Source organism: Podarcis liolepis (assembly GCF_965112155.1).
Source record: "Podarcis liolepis genome assembly, chromosome: 14".
Lineage (NCBI taxonomy): Eukaryota > Metazoa > Chordata > Lepidosauria > Squamata > Lacertidae > Podarcis > Podarcis liolepis.
This window is the reverse complement of record NC_139569.1, coordinates 37,565,615-37,585,113: the sequence shown is the minus strand read 5'-3', so window position 1 is coordinate 37,585,113 and position 19,499 is coordinate 37,565,615. Positions and strand designations below refer to the sequence as shown.

At 43.9% G+C, this 19,499-nt stretch overlaps 1 protein-coding gene across 5 annotated transcripts in view; it reads right to left on the bottom strand.

Moving 5' to 3' along the window:
• The window catches only part of ARNT2 (aryl hydrocarbon receptor nuclear translocator 2), a 146,814-nt gene that overhangs the window by 30,716 nt on the left and 96,599 nt on the right, over positions 1-19,499 (bottom strand). For all 5 annotated transcript variants that reach the window (XR_014519135.1, XM_083475337.1, XM_083475338.1 and 2 more), the window contains exons 9-12: positions 15,375-15,451; positions 9,653-9,787; positions 7,738-7,812; positions 3,490-3,641 (exon numbers count right to left, since the gene is read on the bottom strand). Coding sequence is in view for 4 of the 5 variants with exons in the window: in XM_083475337.1 (XP_083331463.1) it covers positions 3,490-3,641; positions 7,738-7,812; positions 9,653-9,787; positions 15,375-15,451 (439 nt within the window). In the remaining variant the exon portion in view is untranslated. The remainder of the gene's footprint in view (positions 1-3,489; positions 3,642-7,737; positions 7,813-9,652; positions 9,788-15,374; positions 15,452-19,499) is intronic.

Below are 19,499 nucleotides of genomic sequence, written 5' to 3'. Positions count from 1 at the left end.
GCTTTACTGGCCGAGGGAGCCGGCGTACAGCTTCCGAGTCATGTGGCCAGCATGACTAAGCCGCTTCTGGCAAACCAGAGCAGTGCACGGAAATGCCGTTTACCTTCCCGCCGGAGCGGTACCTATTTATCTACTTGCACTTTGACGTGCTTTCGAACTGCTAGGTTGGCAGGAGCAGGGACCGAGCAACCAGAGCTCACCCCATCGCGGGGATTCGAACCGCCGACCTTCTGATCGGCAAGTCCTAGGCTCTGTGGTTTAACCCACAGCGCCACCTGCGTCCCAATGCAGCATCTGTTAGGTCACAGCAATTCAACCAGTGACCACCCACCAACCTTAGGATAAGAATAACTCCGCCAATTGCAGTCCAAGGCCCTGAATCATCTGTCACTGTCAGAAAACTGCTTGGCTCATTTCGACAGAGATGCGAGCAAATGCCAACCAGAGCAGGCTTTCCAAGTTCACGGTCGGAGCTCTCAAAAGAGGAACAATCTGCCAGAATTATCAACATGTGGAAAATCCTAGCTCCTTCTAATATTTATAATTCTAGAGGCAGAAAAAGGAAAAGGGCTGCCACATCCTCTTTGACATTACCATTTCACTAGGAAAGAATAATAACAATGCCTTAACCGGAGACCTTGGTAGTAGCCAACCACCATATTTGGGCAACAAGTCGGGCTTGTTTTGCGAAGCCAACTGAGGATAGCTACAACAGGATCCAAGGAAGGCCCCCGCGGCATCATCTCTCTCAGAATGCACTGCCGTGCCTATGTATGCAGCCTTGAAAGGGAAAGGCTGGCAGAACAGTCAACACCGGCTAATTTAAAGGCCAGATTTCTTGAAGCCTTCTGGACGGTGCGGAAACAGAAACTTGTTTGTCAGAGCTGGCCCCTTCTGCTCCTCCAGTTCGCTGATGTGGAGGAGACATTGATTTATTGTCAAGTTCCTAACCAGCGCTTGGACCCAAGTCAGGCCCCTCAATATGACTTAGCAATCAAAACAACATAATGTCTAAAACCGCATTAAAGGAGAAAGGGGGGGGGACGACAACACACAATAAAAAAGCAACAGGCATTAAAAAAATCTGGGGGGGAACCAGCACAGAGATCTTGGAGGATTAAAAAAAAAAAAACAGTGACACCACAAGCAGTTTAGCCACCCACCTCCAAAGCAAAACAGAAACATTTCCCCATCAGCCTTTTAAAAAGAACCACTAGCTTGGAAGGCTTCCATACAGACAAGAGTTCCACAGTGAAGGCAATATCACTGGGAAAACTTTCCTCCTTGAGATCCTCAGTCTGGTCTCAGGTGACAAAGAGGTCACATCCAGAGTATACAGTGGTACCTTGGGTTACATATGCTTCAGGTTACAGACTCCGCTAACCCAGAAATAGTACCTCGGGTTAAGAACTTTGCTTCAGGATGAAGAAGAAGAAGTGTTTGGATTTGATATCCTGCCTTTCACTCCCTTTAAGGAGTCTCAAAGCGGCTAACATTCTCCTTTCCCTTCCTCCCCCACAACAAACACTCTGTGAGGTGAGTGGGGCTGAGAGACTTCAAAGAAGTGTGACTGGCCCAAGGTCACCCAGCAGCTGCATGTGGAGGAGCGGGGAAGCGAACACGGTTCCCCAGATTGCAAGACTACCGCTCTTAACCACTACACCACACTGGCTCTCCAGTGTGAACAGAAATCGTGCTCCAGCGGCGCAACAGCAGCGGGAGGCCCCATTAGCTAAAGTGGTGCTTCAGGTTAAGAACAGTTTCAGGTTAAGAACGGGCCTCCAGAACGAATTAAGTACTTAACCCGAGGTACCACTGTATATTGGAAGCACATGACTTCCCCTCCAAAATCCTGGGAACTGTTGTTTACCCTCACAGAGCTACAATGCCTAGCACCCACTGCAAACTACAGCTCCCGGGATTCTTGGGGAGGGGGGAAGTCATGTGTTTTAAATGCGCCTTAAATGCACAGTGTGGATCTAACCTGAGAGCAGCTGTTCAGGCCTGGCACAAGGCTTCTCCATCTTCTTTCCCTCAGACCTGTCTCACCTTGCTCTGGGAAAAGGCCAAGGTGGTCCTTTCTCCAGAGTGAGGCATTCTGGGCAAGATGGCAAGGAGGATGTCTGCGTTGCTGCAGCAGCTACAAGTATTTTAAAGCTTTTTTTTAAAGCTTTCTATATATATATATATATATATATATATATATATATATATATGCAGGTTTTGGTGTCACACCCGAGGACACCAAAACCTGCATTCCTGTACCCGTGAAAATCTACGAAAACAAATATATATATATATATATATATATATATATATATATATATATATATATATATAAACTGTTTCAAAAGCCTTCCTAGCTGCTTTGGCAAACCACCATGATGCACACTACCACCTCGCCAAGAATGCTCTTTTGAATTATATATCCAACACATGGAATCGAACAAAGGGGAAAAGTGAATGGACTCTCTGCGCCCTTACTAGAGTAAAAAGTATTTTTACTTTTTTGGTATTGATGAACTGGAAAAATAAAAATGCAGCTCCCTTTAATGATTGGATTGAAGATATGTACAAACTCGCTACATGTGAACAAGTTGTTTACAAACGTAGTCTTGTTATGGACAAATTTAACGATATTTGTGATTCATTTTTATAAATACCATATTAAGTTCTAGTTAACTACAGGAACAATCCCCCCCTTTTTGTAATGTACTCAATATCTTTTTGGGGGTGTTTTTTCTACATAGGTACTATTTCCTGCCCAATGGTCATCTAGTCCAACCCCCTGCAATGCAGCTAAAGCATCCATAGCAGGTGGCCATTTGATTGTGCAAAGCAATCTTCCTTCCCAGTGTATCATTAAAGAAACAAGCCTCACAGCAGGGATCAGCACCAATGGTGCTCGTTTGGACCATACAGCTTGCCTCTGGCCCTGCTGAACTCTGACACCCAGGAAAAGGAGGATCATTTCACACATTGCATTTTTTCTAGGTGCATGTGTAACATCCCCGCCACGCCCGAGCGTACGCATTAAAATGAAAGCATGAATGGAAACACATGTATCATACAGGTACAACATATCAGTTAAGCTGGATTAGCTGAGCTGTCAAGGGAGAGACATAGCTTAGTGGTAGAGCATCTCCACTGAGTGTAGGAAGACTCATGACAAATCCTCAGCATCTCCAGGTAGGACCTAAAGAGGTCATCATCTGCAACCCCAGAGGACCACTGCCTGTCAGTTCAGACAATACTAAGCTAGTTGGACCAGTGGTCTGACTTGATATGAGGGAGCTCCCTATGTTCTTAAGTGCATTCAGTGAGAAGCTTGGGTTTACTCTGTCCTAATACATGGAATGGCTTTAAGCAAGGCCTAGTGCAGACAGCATAACTTTTATCTTTAGAAAACCAGAAGGAGCAGGGCATAAAAGTGTTTCAGAGAAGGGAAGGCGATGGGGAAACCCGTAAATTTAAGGTTGAAACACGTACTTTACGTTAGTGTTGGTGCAGATGATGTACTCAATCTCGTCCGAATAAGGGTTCTGAAATGTGAAGCTGCTGGTCCGGATTAGCATCCATTCCCGGTTCTTGGTACGAAAGCGATACATCACAGAGAGCACCTGTCCTTTCAGTTTAACAACCTGCAGAGGCCATTGTAAAAGAAGAAGAGGAGTTTGGATTTGATATCCCGCTTTATCACTACCTTAAGGAGTCTCAAAGCAGTGAACAATCTCCTTTCCCTTCCTCCCCCACAACAAACACTCTGTGAGGTGAGTGAGGCTGAGAGACTTCAAAAAAGTGTGACTAGCTCAAGGTCACCCAGCAGCTGCATGTGGAGGAGCGGGGAAGCGAACCCAGTTCACCAGATTATGAGTCTACTGCTCTTAACCACTACACCACACTGGCTCTCATGGAGAGAAGCTGGCAGGGGTGATATCAGCTGGGCTCCCAAGGAGCAATATATGTGATTGTAGGAGAGCCCTAAATACAATGGAAGATGCTTCTCCTCCTTTTTACATAGTTCTGTAGATCTTTTACAACTGAAGGGTAGCTTGCCTCATCCAGCAAAAACGACAGAGAACACTTTGGTAGACAGATCCCTTAAGTACACATAAACACAAATGGCCCCTTTATGGGCACTGGCATGGATGGGTGGTTGGTTGGTACCATAGGCCCTTTTCGATATACAGTCCACAGTTCAACCTTAACACCTACTACTGTACGTGTTTTTCATGGAAATAACAGACAGGGCCTATGAATCTTCAAGGCATGACCTGTTTTGGCATAAGCCTCAGTTTCAAGATGGCCACCAACTTCCCACTGTGGAGTCCTTTCCTTTAGCCATTTGCATTGGGGTTTCCAAATAAGACTCATTCCATCTTGTTTACCTGAAGAGAACTCACATCTTCACAGAAAGTCATTATTATATATTTTTGCATTCGTATCCTGTTTTTCCTCCCTGGAGTTCAAAGAGATTATCTGCTTTCCCCACCCCTTTAAACAATTCTATGAGAGTGAGAATCGTGGCTGAATAGGAATTTTGAACCCTGGTTTCCCAGTTCCAAGTATGGAGCTCTGTCTACCACACATCACTGCCTTTTGGGATTAACTGGTTGAGGGCCCTGCTGTAAACTGGTTGGGGATCTATGGGAGAAGTGGAATCTTCAGTTCCAATAGAACAGGCAGAATTGGAAAGGAGTTTCTTCTTTTTTTCTTCCCCTTTTACAGTTCCCAGAAATTCAGGCCTGGGAGAAAAAAACCTCCAAAGAGCTCATGCTTTATTTAAAATAAATCTCTAGCTTCAATCAGATGAGCCATATCCTTTGAACAACAACTTTCTACTGCCACACCTAACAATGGGATCGTAAAATGAAACAGAACAGTGTGTAAATGGCCAGCTGAACTGTTTCCTAACGGGTATTATTAGATAGCCATCCTCTCCAACTTTTGATACAAAATTCTCCTTGTTGTTTTTGGCCTCCAAGTGCCTCATTCAGAATTAATTTTTCCCACCCCTGACGAACGACTTTATCATTGACAGGAAGTAAAAACCCTGAAACAGACACTGGCCAAGCACTCCAAAATCCCTCACCACACAGTCTTGCCTTAAACGGCTCCTGATAAGGCCAGCAATTCAAAAACATCTAATTTTCAGTGGCTTATTATACCCACTGTTAATCTTGTAACAATGTATTGATTGTCAGGGCCTTTGATGAGATAATCTCAGAGTTATATCTTAAAAGGCTCCCTGCATAACAAATCACAGAAATTAAAACAAAAATATTGGGAGATCAGTTGTTTCCCTGACTTTATTATTATCATCCCACTTTCATTTTTTTGGAAGCAAAAATTGTAGCTATGGATAAATGTCCCTAATAGAACAAAACATTTCAGAGTTTGTTTTTTGCAGATCTGCAGAATGAAGAGGGTAGGGAGAAGGGTAGTGATGTGAGCTGAGTGGGAAAAGGTGTGCAATAGTGTGGACCCAACATGGGATGAAAAAAGTAAGCTGGCCACCAATCTGAATGTTGTACAAGAGCTTGGCACTGGTAAGGAATAGCAGAACTGTTAGCAATTTGAATGGTGAACAACGGCAAGAAATAGCCTGTAAAATAGCAAGCCAGTCAACAACATGAATGGGAAAACGAAGGTGACTAAGACTATTGTACATTACCTAGGATTCAAAATAAAATGTGAAGTAACTATTCAAAAACCCAATCCTTGCAATAATTACACATCCCCTTTGGCTGATAAGATCCTGAATAAGCAGTGTCTCTCTTTCGCAAGGCAAAAATATTTTGGGAGAATAAACCAGGAATAGTTTTCACCCTTTATATATTGTTGGGAATACAACAGCAGGAATTATTTAATAAGCAACCTTAGGGTTATTTCTGCTAACTGTTTAAGTCACCAGACCCTCTTGGTTGCCAGCAACCAGTCAGAATGCCATGATTCTTGCTGGGGTAGCTCGCACACTGATTGGCTGTGTAGTTCTGAGGGAGTTTCCTCCTGTATGTGCTGTTGAATATCTTCGTGCTGTGAACTAGGCATGAATCCCTAAGAAATATAAAACCTCTCTGCTTATTCACCCTCCTATTATTTACTCTATCCGATTTACTTTATCCAGTTTCTTTTCTCTCTGAACTTCATTTGCATTTTTCAAGCCACTCTGCTAACTTATATAACCCATTAAAATTAGCCGTCCACATTTCAACTGGAAAATTTGAATTCCAGTAACCGTCCGAAGTCGATACATAGTACTCGCTGTTAAATATGGCAAGAAAAGCATCTGGAAGGTGTGACTGGTAACATGCCAAATTGCTTGGCAAAACACATGCTGGATCAATCAGATTCAATTTGTCGTACAATGACATGAATTCTGATTATATATCACTGGTGCTCTAGAAACCCAAAACTAGGCTTGGAATTGTTTCCATATGTTTGTATGTTTCTGCTGGAGAATCTCTATGCTACATTTGAATTCTTTGTATTGAAAGCCAAAATATTCAGAAACTATACATTTATTCTTGGTGATTTTAAGTAAACAACTTTTTTTTAATAAAAAAAAATCAATTATATCGTAGGGGTGGTATTTTCTAAACATGTTAATTGACAGCTTAAGTATGTTTGGCTCTGTTTAAATTGGCAGGGAAACACCCACTGACTCCTGCAACGAGAGTTGAGCCAACACAGCCTTTATTTCAAAACGTTGCCTTTTATCAAATCTGGTCAACAGCCTCAAGTAGCAACAAGGGACAGTGACTTGTTTGTGGTGGCTCCAAAGCAATGGAACTCCTTCTGCAGGGATGCCCGCCTCAGTTCTCCCCTTATGGCCTTTAGGGATATTCTTACTGTCCTTTTATGGCAGGGGTGAGGAACCTGTGGCCCTCCAGAGGTTATTGGACTCCAACTCTCATTGGATTCAGCCAGCATGGCCAATGCTCAGGGATGATGGCAGTTGAATCCCAGTAACATTAGCAGAGCCACGGGTTCCTCCTCCTTGGTTTATTACCACTGCTTGTTGCTTTTAGCCATTTCTGCCATTGGATTCCATTTGTTTTAGAAAATGTCTAAGGAAACACAATGTGTGACACAGCGTCATCATATTGTGAGTTTCCTTGTCTCCATGGGCCATGGGTGGGCAGGGGATAATTCAGAGCACAATGACATTGCATCACATGTTGAATTCCACCAGATGGTACTTGGTAGACCTACACTGTGGCTTGGCATGATGTGACCTAGCCTATTGACTTGTTACAGGCCACTGGACAATTATTATTTTACAAATGAACATGGATTCCAACTTGATTTTTCCCCATGGAAACCCAACACTGCAGTTGCTGTACCACACCGGTACTTAACATTCAAACTATAAGCCAGTGTTGTTGGTTCAATGTGATACCAACCCCTTAGAGCCACCACTGGTGTAGACACCATATGTGTAATGTGATTGTAGAATGACTGTTTAAGGTCCAGCAACCATCTGCGTGTTTATAAAAGCTACAGTGATTCATGAGTGAGTCTGTTTTAGGATTTTAGCATTAACAGAGAGAGTACCCAGGCTACCTAATTTACCCATTTTTCTTTGTATTATAACCAAGGGTTATATATTTGTCTGTCTTTTATAGTTATATATGTATAATGTATCTTGGATAACACAACACCCAACAGTACTGGTGTTAAAAGTAGTATAAAGCAGGATGGGGAATGAGGCACAGTTTCTAGGTAAGATGTTACCTGCTGGAAGCTCTCTCTTAAATGGCTTTGATCTTCTGGATGGCAGAATTCTATAATGTCTTTCCCCAAAAGGTCCTAGTAAAGCATCCACAAAAGGAGAAAAACAGAAATGTAAAAATTACAAACAAGTTTCCAAACTCCATAAGGCATCGGATAAGTTTCAGTATCAGTATAGCTATTATAGATAGATAGATTCAGAGACAAAATGCAACAGTCGCTCTAGGCAGGATTTGTATTCTTTCAGCTGCTCCAACCTTAAGACCTATGCAGTGAAAGTACTGCAGTGGTACCTCGGGATAAGTACTTAATTCATTACGGAGGTCCGTTCTTAACCTGAAACTGTTCTTAACCTGAAGCACCACTTTAGCTAATGGGGCCTCCTGCTGCTGCCGTGCCGCTGGAGCACGATTTCTGTTCTCATCTTGAAGCAAAGTTCTTAACCCGAGGTACTATTTCTGGGTTAGCGGAGTCTGTAACCTGAAGAGTCTGTAACCCGAGGTACCACTGTATTATTATTTTTACTTTACAGCTACTTTTCTTCCAAGTAGTTTAAGATGGCATACATGGTTCTTCCTTCTACCCATTTCATCTTCAAAACAACCATGTGGTGTAAGTTAGGCTGAGGGAAAGTAACTGGCTCAAAGTCACTCAGTGAGCTTCGTGACTTGAGTCGGGTATGAACTCTGGTCTCCCAAGTCCTAGTCTGACACTCTAACGAATACTTCACGCTGACTGTATTCTGCAGTAAGCTGCACCAATGCGCTAATTTATATGTATAGATGCCTCTGGGAAATCAAGATGGTGGGTGGCTGAGGTCTCATCAGCACTGTGCTTCATGGAGCACCCAAAAGCAGTTTTTAAAAAGTGGGGAAGGAGTGGGAATGTTGGGGGCCCCTGTAAAAGACCCAGGGTTTGGACTCCCAGGCCACTCCTTAACACCTGAACAACATTAGGCTCAAAGGCTTGCAGTCAGTTAAGGTCCCATCTGTCAGTTTTTCATTTCTTGGTGAAGAAGCATTGATTTGATGTGTAGAGATCTTTCCTATTCTAATACATTCAAGAGGGTTCTGGAAGTTTCTCTGTGTGAAAGAAGCAGAAGGTTCATGATGTTTGGGTTATTTCTTCAGAGAAGCAGAGTACAGCTGGTTTAAACTGGTTTTGTTATCTCTTCTATCAAGGTCATGCTGACTATAAAAGTAAGGCCAGAAGGAGCCTGGGTTTCATTTTCTCTTACTATCTCTCTTCCGTCTGGTGTGGTGTTCTGTTTATAGTGCTAAGGTTTAGACTTATTATAAGTAATTGTAAGTTTAAGGTAAGTCTGCTGCAACTGGATTTCTTATGGACAGTGCCAATCCTGAATGTATTGGATTTGTAACCATTATGCTCATTTGCCTTCAGTAGCAGTAAAGCTCTGATGGATGAAATACAATGGCCTCTGGTCTATTTTGGGGGAATCCTGCAGCGTGTTTTAAGTTCTTACTCTGCTAACTATACATTGGAATCTACTCTGGATCAATATTGAGTAGAATTTCATGACACCATCTGCCCTTCATGGGGGCTGCTAAGGATTCTAAGAGCTGTTAGGTAGAGTTGCCATATTCCCCAAAGTGCAAATCCAAAGTGTTGAGCTTTTTCTTCCCCCCTTTCTTCCCTTTATTTTTTCTACCTTTTCTTGAAGCTTTTGAGCTTGTTTTGGGAACATCTCCCCCCCTCCCAAATCTATGTCTATGGCCTTTTTTTGAATTATTAACCCCGCTTGCCATACATCATGGTTTCCTCGGACACTTTGCTGATTTGCCGAAAATCCGCCAGGACGCCGTTTTCCTGCCCGATTCCTGGACATATAGCAGCCCTACGTTAGGAGACCTACATTTCTCTCACAGAGCTACAATTCCCACAAAGGTAACAAACAGACCTGGGGTTGATAGCCAATGACACTGATGCATCTTGGATCCACAAAGGTGATGATTCCGTCTGAGTTGTGTCTGGACAAGAATTCTGTGGGGACAGACATTCCATTCATGTCCATGCACATTGGAGAACTGGTAACCTAGGAGAAACAATATGAGATGCTCAATTCCAAGGAAAGGGAAGAAGATCTCCATGTAGAGTCTGATTTCTGCCTGCAATAAAATCTGTTGTGATATTGCCCACATTTTAAACTTTCACCCCAGTCATGTGACTTCCCTCTTAGAGCAGGTAACGTCATTCAAACACACAAGCCAAAAGCACAAGGGATATCTAGTGTCCAGCAGAATTAAGGAAGAATAATTCACAGGCCATTTTCAAGTTGCGCTGTTCCAAGTGTCTCACACAGTAAACAAATACCATACAGAAATAAATCTTAAGTCAACACACTTATTATAAGATGATTAAGACTCTCAGGACGTAAAGTGTTTATCTGAAAGCTACTGCTTCATCAAAGTAAAACGGTTTTGTTTAAAATAATCAAAGGTCTTTGAAAGCGGTCTAAATAAACCCTGGAGTCAAATTCTAAAATAGTTTTATTACATTTTGAGCTATGCAAACTGTAATCAACCACATAAAATAAAAGTCAAAGTGGTTTGTTGTTTTTTTTAAAAAAAGCATGCAGTGTTTTCATGCTCACATTGCCTCACATTTACACACAATATTTCTTACTGAGCCAGCTAGGGGCCTGTTTTAAAACCTGCAGGCAAAGGTGGAACTCTCTCACTCAGCTACTCTAGAGCAGGGGTTGCGAAAATGGCACCCACAGCTGCAAATTCATCTGCAGAAGCCTTCTCTGGTTCCCACAGGGTCCCTTCCCCTCACTGAAATTAGGCTTGAAAGAATCCTTCTTATGTAGCCAACATTGTGTTGTGGTATTTGGTTGTGGGAGGGGAAAGGTGTGGCATCTACAGCAATCTCCAGTTTTCAAATGTGCCCACAGGCCCCAAAAGCTTGGTGACCCCTGCTCTAGAGGACTGGGCCATTGCTGGTGAGGACCTAACCCTCCGCGCTGTCCAAATGTACTTCATATTAACGGAAGCACTTTGAATAGAACTTCCCAGGCTGAACACAACTTCTCCTCTGCCCCAAAGCAGCTCATGGGATAGAAGCGTGAGTTCCTTCATCCATGCCTTGCTCTAAGGAATGCAAGGATCACATTGCAACGAATGGCTGCAACTGAGGGTATAGCCACATTCAAACAATACAAAAAACGAGCCAAGGTGAGACTTGAACTCATATGCTCCCCCCATCCTGCCTTATGCATGCAATGAGTTTAGAGGGTCCCACTTCTGTTTTTAAACAATCTACAGTTCCACGTCACGTCCAAACTCAGGGAACTGTGAGTTGTTTAAACTATGGTTAGTATTCATTAGCCACGCCTGAACTGTGGTTACAGATCCTGGCTTGTTCTGACATCATGGTTTAAATAAACTGCAGTCCCCAGAATTTGGGCATCGTGCAGAACCACAGACAGTTTAAAACTGAATGTGGGTGCTTCTGATCTCTTCCTTGGGCATGGGAAAGAGGAGAAGGAAGGAGGAAGCTCACCGTGGCCTGTGTGTATTTCATACTTAATTTAAAAATTAAGGACAGAGTATAGACAGCCTTAAGGACGCGGGTGGCGCTGTGGGTTAAACCACAGAGCCTAGGACTTGCCGATCAGAAGGTTGATGGTTCGAATCCCCGCGACGGGGTGAGCTCCCGTTGCTCGGTCCCTGCTCCTGCCCACCTAGTAGTTCAAAAGCACGTCAAATTGCAAGTAGATAAATAGGTACCGCTCCGGCGGGAAGGTAAACCGTGTTTCCGTGCGCTGCTCTGGTTCGCCAGAAGCGGCTTAGTCATGCTGGCCACATGACCTGGAAGCTGTACGCCGGCTCCCTCGGCCAATAAAGCGAGATGAGCACCGCAACCCCAGAGTCAGCCACGACTGGACCTAATGGTCAGGGGTCCCTTTACCTATAGACAGCCCTGGCTGATAGCATATTTAAAGAGCAGTCCACTCTAACCCTTTCTTGTGGCAGCAACATGGCCACTCAAGAGTTCTGGGAATGCAAAGGACTTTATGAGGAAATCAGCAATATGTTTTTCAGGCTGCAAGCAATATCTCTTTCCTACGACCTCTTCTCCATACCCCACAGTGCCAGATCGGTTTCTCAGGTACGGACAGCACGTACAATGTTCCTTTCCTTTCCTTAAAACTGTCCCCTAAACAGCAAGTGTCAGGATGTCAGTCTAAGGAAAAACAAGACTTCCAGCTGAATGATTTACTTCCTGGGGAAAAGGAGTTCATAATTTCTGCCCCCTCCAACTTCTCTGCGATTAAACCTGCCCTTATCCCATCGCATGCCATGATCTCCTCGGCTGCTCACAGTGAGCCTTATATAAGAGATGTTTGGTTGCTCCATATGGACAACAGTTTGTTTTGGCAGCTGTATCATCTGCAAAACACCCACACTGGCTCCCTTCATCTCCATCACTTTGGGATCTTCAAGTGTGATTAAGACCGCAGTGCAAAGATGCGTACTTCCTTGGAAGTACGGATGGGAGAGGAATTCAATTGTTTGCATTTCAGTGAGAAATCATCTGTTTTGCACTTCTCAAACCTACATGTGAACTGAAACACAGCTACCCTTAAAAATTTGCACTTAGAATCATAGAATTGGAAGGGATCCCAAGGGTTTTCTAGTCCACGCCCCCCCCACAATGCAGGAATCTCAGCTAAAGCATCCATAACAGATGACCATCTAATCTCTGCTTAAAAACCTCCAAGGAAAGTAGGAACTTCTCCAAGTTTTGCAATGCAGCTCTTCAGCTAAACGGTGTGTACAAAAACACATGTATTAGTGGGGGGGGGGGGAAACACATTATATTTGGGTTAATTACTTGAAAAATACATATGCCAGTCAAATTGCATAGAAAAATATGTGCGATAAGAAAAAAGTGCACTAAAATCTCAAGATTTTAATGAGGTTTGATGAGGAAATGTGGAAAACTGAATTTAAGACTGGAAAAGCTGGGAGAAGTAAAATCGACGCTTGTCCATTCCTACTTAGAAGTAAGCTCTTCCAAAACCAGTGGGTGAAATAACCTAACCAAGTCCCTTTCAGCTGCACATCTAAGGTGCCACCCATACTGATGTTTTTTACTTTGTGAGGGATTGCTGTATTTGTATTTTTCACAAATGCAACTGTCGCTCAGGGGTAATTGTGCATTTCTTCATCACGCAACTGTGTGACACACATCGCTGACGGTTATAACTGTGCGGGCAGTGGGTGGTGTTTGAAAGGCATTTTTTACGGTCATTTGTCTGTAGAACGTGCTAGCCTTTTCCTGCTTTCCCCGCTTAATGCATGCGCACCTCAACATAACTATTTAATATTAAATGAATATTGAGGTGATTCTCAAGTTGTACCCCCTGCTTGTACTTAACGAGGAGGATGCGATTTGGGTTAGGTTGAAGGGGTGTATAGGAAGACCATGACGTACTTTTGTGTTCCTTCATTTTTGCTGCTGGGAGAAGGACCTGCACATAGCTATTATCAATCCGTCAGTATGGACAATCGGAAAATTGGGTACATAATGCATGGTACAATACACTAATGAACACTCACCACAAACATAATCTGTAGCACCGGCAACATTTTCCATTTGTGGTTTCTGACCGCAGAGAACTGTGCAATACAGAGTGTGTTGAAAAAAGACCCCCTGACTGCCAAAAGGAGGAGGAACTTGGAATACAATCACAAACATCCCCCTCCTCTCCCCAGCGAACAGTGAAGGTTTAGGGAAATGGGCTTTAAATTAAGCACAGCTGCAGAGGTCCATACGAGAAGCAGCATCCCCCCAAAAAATTCAATAAAAAAATACGGCCACCTTCAAGTTGTTAAGATAAAGAGAGATGATAAAACATCCATCCCATAGATTCACTCTCAGCCGCTTGAGCCTGAAGTTTAAAAGATGGGAGCAGAGAGGAAAGGGGTGGGAATGATGGCTGTAAGGGTTCCAAGTGGTTGCTCGAGAGCAAGGAGGCAATTACCTGCCCTAAAGGTAAAGGTAAAGGTACCCCTGCCCCTACGGGCCAGTCGTGTCTGACTCTGGGGTCGCGCGCCCATCTCGCTTAAGAGGCCGGGGGCCAGCGCTGTCCGAAGACACTTCCGGGTCACGTGGCCAGCGTGACAAGCTGCATCTGGCGAGCCAGCGCAGCACACGGAAACACCGTTTACCTTCCTGCTAGTAAGCGGTCCCTATTTATCTACTTGCACCCGGGGATGCTTTTGAACTGCTAGGTTGGCAGGCGCTGGGACCGAGCAGCAGGAGCGCACCCCGCCGCAGGGATTCGAACCACCGACCTGACGATCGGCAAGTCCTAGGCGCTGAGGTTTTACCCACAGTGCCACCCGCATCCCTATTACCTGCCCTACTCGGTTGTAAAGCCTTGCTTTAGCTGCAAAAATAAACTTTATCTGTCCAGAGCGCAACTCTCCCATGGCTGGCTCATTCACTGGCAGAATCCATGAGGGGGCGGTCCTTAAACTTTCCCCAGCAAAGTAATTTATTGACGCCCAGTCTGCGCCTCCCCTCTCTGCGCGGAAGCTTACTGCGCAATGGGTAATGGAGGACCCCTCTCCTCCCCGCTTTGCCCAGGCAAGGTGTCCTGGCACTGCCTCGCCTCCTCCAAGCCCTGCAACTCCTCTCCACTGGAGGCGTGGTTACTCTCCTCCATTGAGGAGGAGCTGCTTCCCACAATCCTTGGCGGCTCTCTATAATCCATTCGGCTTTTCCTCTCCCCCTCCTGAACCGATGGCAGTTCCCTGTCATAGGCAAATTGGTTGGACAGGACTGTGTGGTTGGTTCGCATGGAAGTACAATGACAACACAAGTAAGACAGCCAGCATAAAACTGCTTCTGAAGACTCCATGTAAAACAGGGGTCCCCAACCTGCGGCCCATGGGCCGTACGCGGCCCACGAGTTGCCCCGAACCGAGCTGCCCACCTGGCGAGTCCCCGCGCACTGCGCTAAAAAGGCCCAGGGCAGCGTGGGGACTCTCTTCCGTGGCTCCGGAAACTGCTTCTGCACATGCCCAGATGCCAGAAATAATTTCTGTGCATGTCCACAGCACCAGAAATCACTTCTGCACATGCCTAGACGCCGAAAATCGCTTCTGTGCAGGCGCAATTTCCAGCACCTGGGCATGTGCAGAAGTGACTTCTGGCGCCATGGACATGCACAGACACAATTTCTGCCATCGCACTGCACCGGCCCAGCCCATGGAGGATCTCTGCAGGAGTCATCCAGCCCATGCCTGGTAAGCCTTGTCGACCCCTGATGTAAAAGGTAGCTTCATCTTACAATTAGCTGCATCTTATGTGGAAGCACCAGTATAACATTTCCACACACATAAGCTAAGGAACTGCCCTCCAAGGATGAAGCCACCTGTTTTGTTATAATCAGGGACAAGTTCATGACCGCTGCAACGCAATGAGCGTGAAAACCTTTACTTTCAAACAGACAGGATTTAGGCTCAGGGTATTTGAAAGGGCACTGTTGGATTTTGACAACCTCTTAAGGCCTGTTGATCACATCATAGGTGAGATCTGATGTGGAGTTTCAGTGGTCCATGGCATAAAGCATACAAACACCTTTGAAAACATTTTAAAGTATTTACCTGAAGCCTCCCAATTGCCACCAGGCAATATTTGCTGCCTTGTCCCACCTCGGCATCTTCTTCTGGTATAGTCATTCCTAAGAACAAGAAGAATGTAATAATTCCACTGTTACACAGGTTGTTGTTTTTTACATTTGTACGCTGTCTTTCTTCCAAGGAGCAGACAGCAGCTCTGAGCCCCTCATTTTCCTTCACACCAACCTAAAAGCAGTGCAGTAGTGAAAGGGAGCCCAACTCTGATATATAGATAGATAGATAGATGATAGATATAGTTAGTTGCAGAGTAATGATGTTATTTACTAGAACATCAGGGGAACTGACAGACCCTCCTTGCTCTAGCAAGTGAATAAGGTGATAGAGGCTTTCAAAGTTTATTTTGGTTTAAGATAAGCACAGAGGAAGTCAGGGAATAATCCAGAAGAGGCTGGGTACTTTTTGTTTTATGGGATTCCCACTTCACGCTAGCAGTTTATATAGCAACACATTCTTGCAAAAATTATTTGCATTTTAATTAAGTGCTAGTTGTTGCATTTCAGCTGGTTTAATGTATTTTGTTGACGTCCAAAGTTTACAAGCCAAACTGACGTGGTCCGAAATAAGCATCGCTGTGATCAATGAAGATTGCTCCCAGGGTGCATTCATGTATCATACTGGCTTCTTTAGGGCAGTTTTGTTTTTTTGCTTTTACTGTAGAACAAGAACTCTGCATTTTCTTAAAAAGACAAAAATGGATCACCAACATATTCTGTCATACTGAAAAGGAACCAGCAAACTGAAAAAATATGTGGGTGTTTCATTACGCTTTGTGTGTTTCCAACCTTTTAAATGGGATTTTATGTTCTAAACATGAAAAGAATAGAAAGGCATTCCAGAATACTATTTTTGGTGCCTCGGGGTTGCACAAATAGCGATGTTGGGTACATTAGCTGCCCACTAGTTTTCTAAATCTTTAACTAATCAGATTACCCAAAATGTGTTTTGGGGCCATAAACTTCCTACAAATGCTTGAGTGATTCTAAGCTATTTAAAGCCCCATTCCCCAGAGTTTCTTAGATTCACGTCGCACAAGAGTTATGAATTGCTCAGAAACATATTTTGGCATATTAGTCAAGTGGATTAGAAAGCAAGCCAGTATTTTGAAAAGAAATTCAATTCAAAGTATTTTAATCTCTTCTATATGGGCAGTAGTGTGTGTGTAAGAGAGAGAGGGAGGAAGAATCAGGCCATGCAAACAGAATTCTGTTGCATCTGAATTTTGAATACAGCGGTACCTCGGGTTACATACGCTTCAGGTTACAGACTCCGCTAACCCAGAAATATTACCTCAGGTTAAGAACTTTGCTTCAGGATGAGAACAGAAATTGTGCTCCAGCGGCGCGGCGACAGTGGGAAGCCCCATTAGCTAAAGTGGTGCTTCAGGTTAAGAACAGTTTCAGGTTAAGAACGGACCTCCGGAACGAATTAAGTACTTAACCTGAGGTACCACTGTATTCTGTGCAAAGTGGAAATGGTAGCACTATCAAGCTGGTGGCCCCTCTTGCTGGTCGTAGGGCCCTGCCACTGCCCACTGCTCTCCCTTAAATACCAGGCAACAACATACACCTTGGCAGATTGGGCATGGTAAAGGTTACGTAAAGGTAACAACAGCAGCTTCTACTTGTGGGTTTCCGACAGGCATCTGGTTGGCTCTTATGAGAACAGGGTGCTGGAGTAGTTGGGTCGTTGATCTCCACCCCCATCATTCTGCCCGGACGCTGAGGTCCAGCGCCGAGGGCCTTCTGGCGGTTCCCTCATTGCAAGAAGTGAGGCTACAGGGAACCAGACAGAGGGTCTTCTCAGTAGTGGCGCCCGCCCTGTGGAACGCCCTTCCAGCAGATGTCAAAGCGATAAACAACTACCTGACATTCAGAAGACATCTTAAGGCAGCCCTGTTCAGGGAAGTTTTTAACATGTGATATTTTACTGTATTTTTGGTTTTTATGGAAGCCGCCCAGAGTGGCTGGGGAGGCCCAGCCAGATGGGCGGGGTATAAATAAATTATTATTATTATTATTATTATTATTATTATTATTATTATTATTATGATCCAGCGGTGCTCTTATACAGCTAGAGCCTTGGCAAACGTGTGAGCCTTTGGCATGAGTCAAAGAGCAAGAACTAAAGGACATTTATTCTTCAAAGTTACATGAATGTTTCGTGACCGGGTGGAATGGTCGCTGAGGGTAGCACTTCTGGAAGAGGAGGAGCCAAGTGTGCACCAGTCCTTTGGCATAATGGTAAGCTTAGTGAGCCAGTGTGATATACAGTGGTACCTTCTAAGTTTTAATTTATATATTTTTTAACTCTTGCTATACCTATTGTCCCTGTTATACCTACAGTGGTACCTCAGGTTAAGTACTTAATTCGTTCCAGAGGTCTGTTCTTCACCTGAAGCACCACTTTAGCTAATGGGGCTTTCTGCAGCCGCCGCGCCGCCGGAGCACAATTTCTGTTCTCATCCTGAAGCAAAGTTCTTAACCTGAAGCACCATTTCTGGGTTAGCGGAGTCTGCAACCTGAAGCGTATGTAACCTGAAGCGTATGTAACCTGAGGTACCACTGTAATTGCAAATTCAAATGTATCCCTATCGTGACTTCCTTGATATTGTATGTGGGCTGAAACTGGTCTGTGACCGAAATAATAAAAATTCACCTTGGTACTCAAACAGCTTGGCTCCCGAACAAATCGGCTCCCGAACGCTGCAAACCCGGAAGTGAGTGTTCCGGTTTGCAAATGTTTTTCAGAAGCTGAATGTCCAATGCGGCTTCCGCAGTTTAACAGATTAAGTTCGAGAATCAAGGTACCACTGTAGTAGTGTTTGATGTCAGAGATTTTCCTGCTGCTGTTGCTGATGCACTATTCACATCACAATGGCCTTAGCGAACTGTCATATTCCTGGTATAGTCACATGTATGCTCCCAGCCAGTGAGGGAATCATATAGTGAACATGATGGCATCACTACACCACAAAGCCAATCAGATTGGACTAGGAGATGAGCTCACTAAAGGCAAATGAAGTCCGTTGAACAGAGAGTGTGCAGTGCAAATGACCAGGCAGACATTTTCAAAAACAGTTTGCCTACTATAAATGCAAAGAAACATAAATAAATGTCCAAAATTGAAACCTTGTTGAGAAATGAGGTTTTTGATAGATGGAGTACTGGCAAGGGGAAAAAAGTAGATTAAATCTAAGTAGCAGATACTATTAAAGCAACACCATGTTGGAAAATTTATTAGCTGTGCTATCCCATCATATGCACAACTCATAAGAAATCAAGTAATTGGTCTGGTATTAATCAATTCATGACTCAATAGACCTTTCAGAGCAAATATGCCAAAAAATTAATCCAGTCACAACTCAGGTGCTACTATTGGTAAAAGTCCACCTTTTACATTTATGGCTTGGGAAAAAAGTCTTTCTTCTCCTGGCTGATAGTTGCAAATAAGTAACTTTTGAACATTAACAAGGATTTAAGGTGGATTACCACTTTTGTAATGTTACGTATAATTCTGCATACATATATGGCTACACCAGGAAGACTGATGCCTGCCCATTATTTCATATTGGAAACAAGGTTGAACCCAAATGCCAGCCCCATACACCCCATTTCACAGCACCATATGGGTGTGGTATTTTGCATATCGTGCAATGGGCAGAATTTGTTATCATTGTGGAAGTGGGCTTACCATTTGGGGTATGTATGTAGTGCTTCTATTTAAATGACAGTAGATATTTCTAAATACGGATTAGTCCATGCAATTTCTTTTGCAGACCTGTCTTCTTTTGTCCTTTGCTCTTCCGCGAAGGTGGCTAAAGGCAAGGAACAATCTCCTAACCGCAGTGTCCCCTCCCATTTGCAAATATTGAGATAATATCATTGAGCTCCTTTTCAGGGCTGTTGTAAAGATGGCTGGGCTAATATAGATAATATAAGTTGAGTAGTCAAAGGATAGAGACAATAGTGTTTGCTTTTGAAGAGTCTTGTGAGTGGGTAGCACAATCTGTTCCACCCTGTGCTAGTTTTCTGCTTACATGGAGGTGTGTGTGAGGAGGTGTGTGTGTGTGTGTGAACATTAAATTTCCTA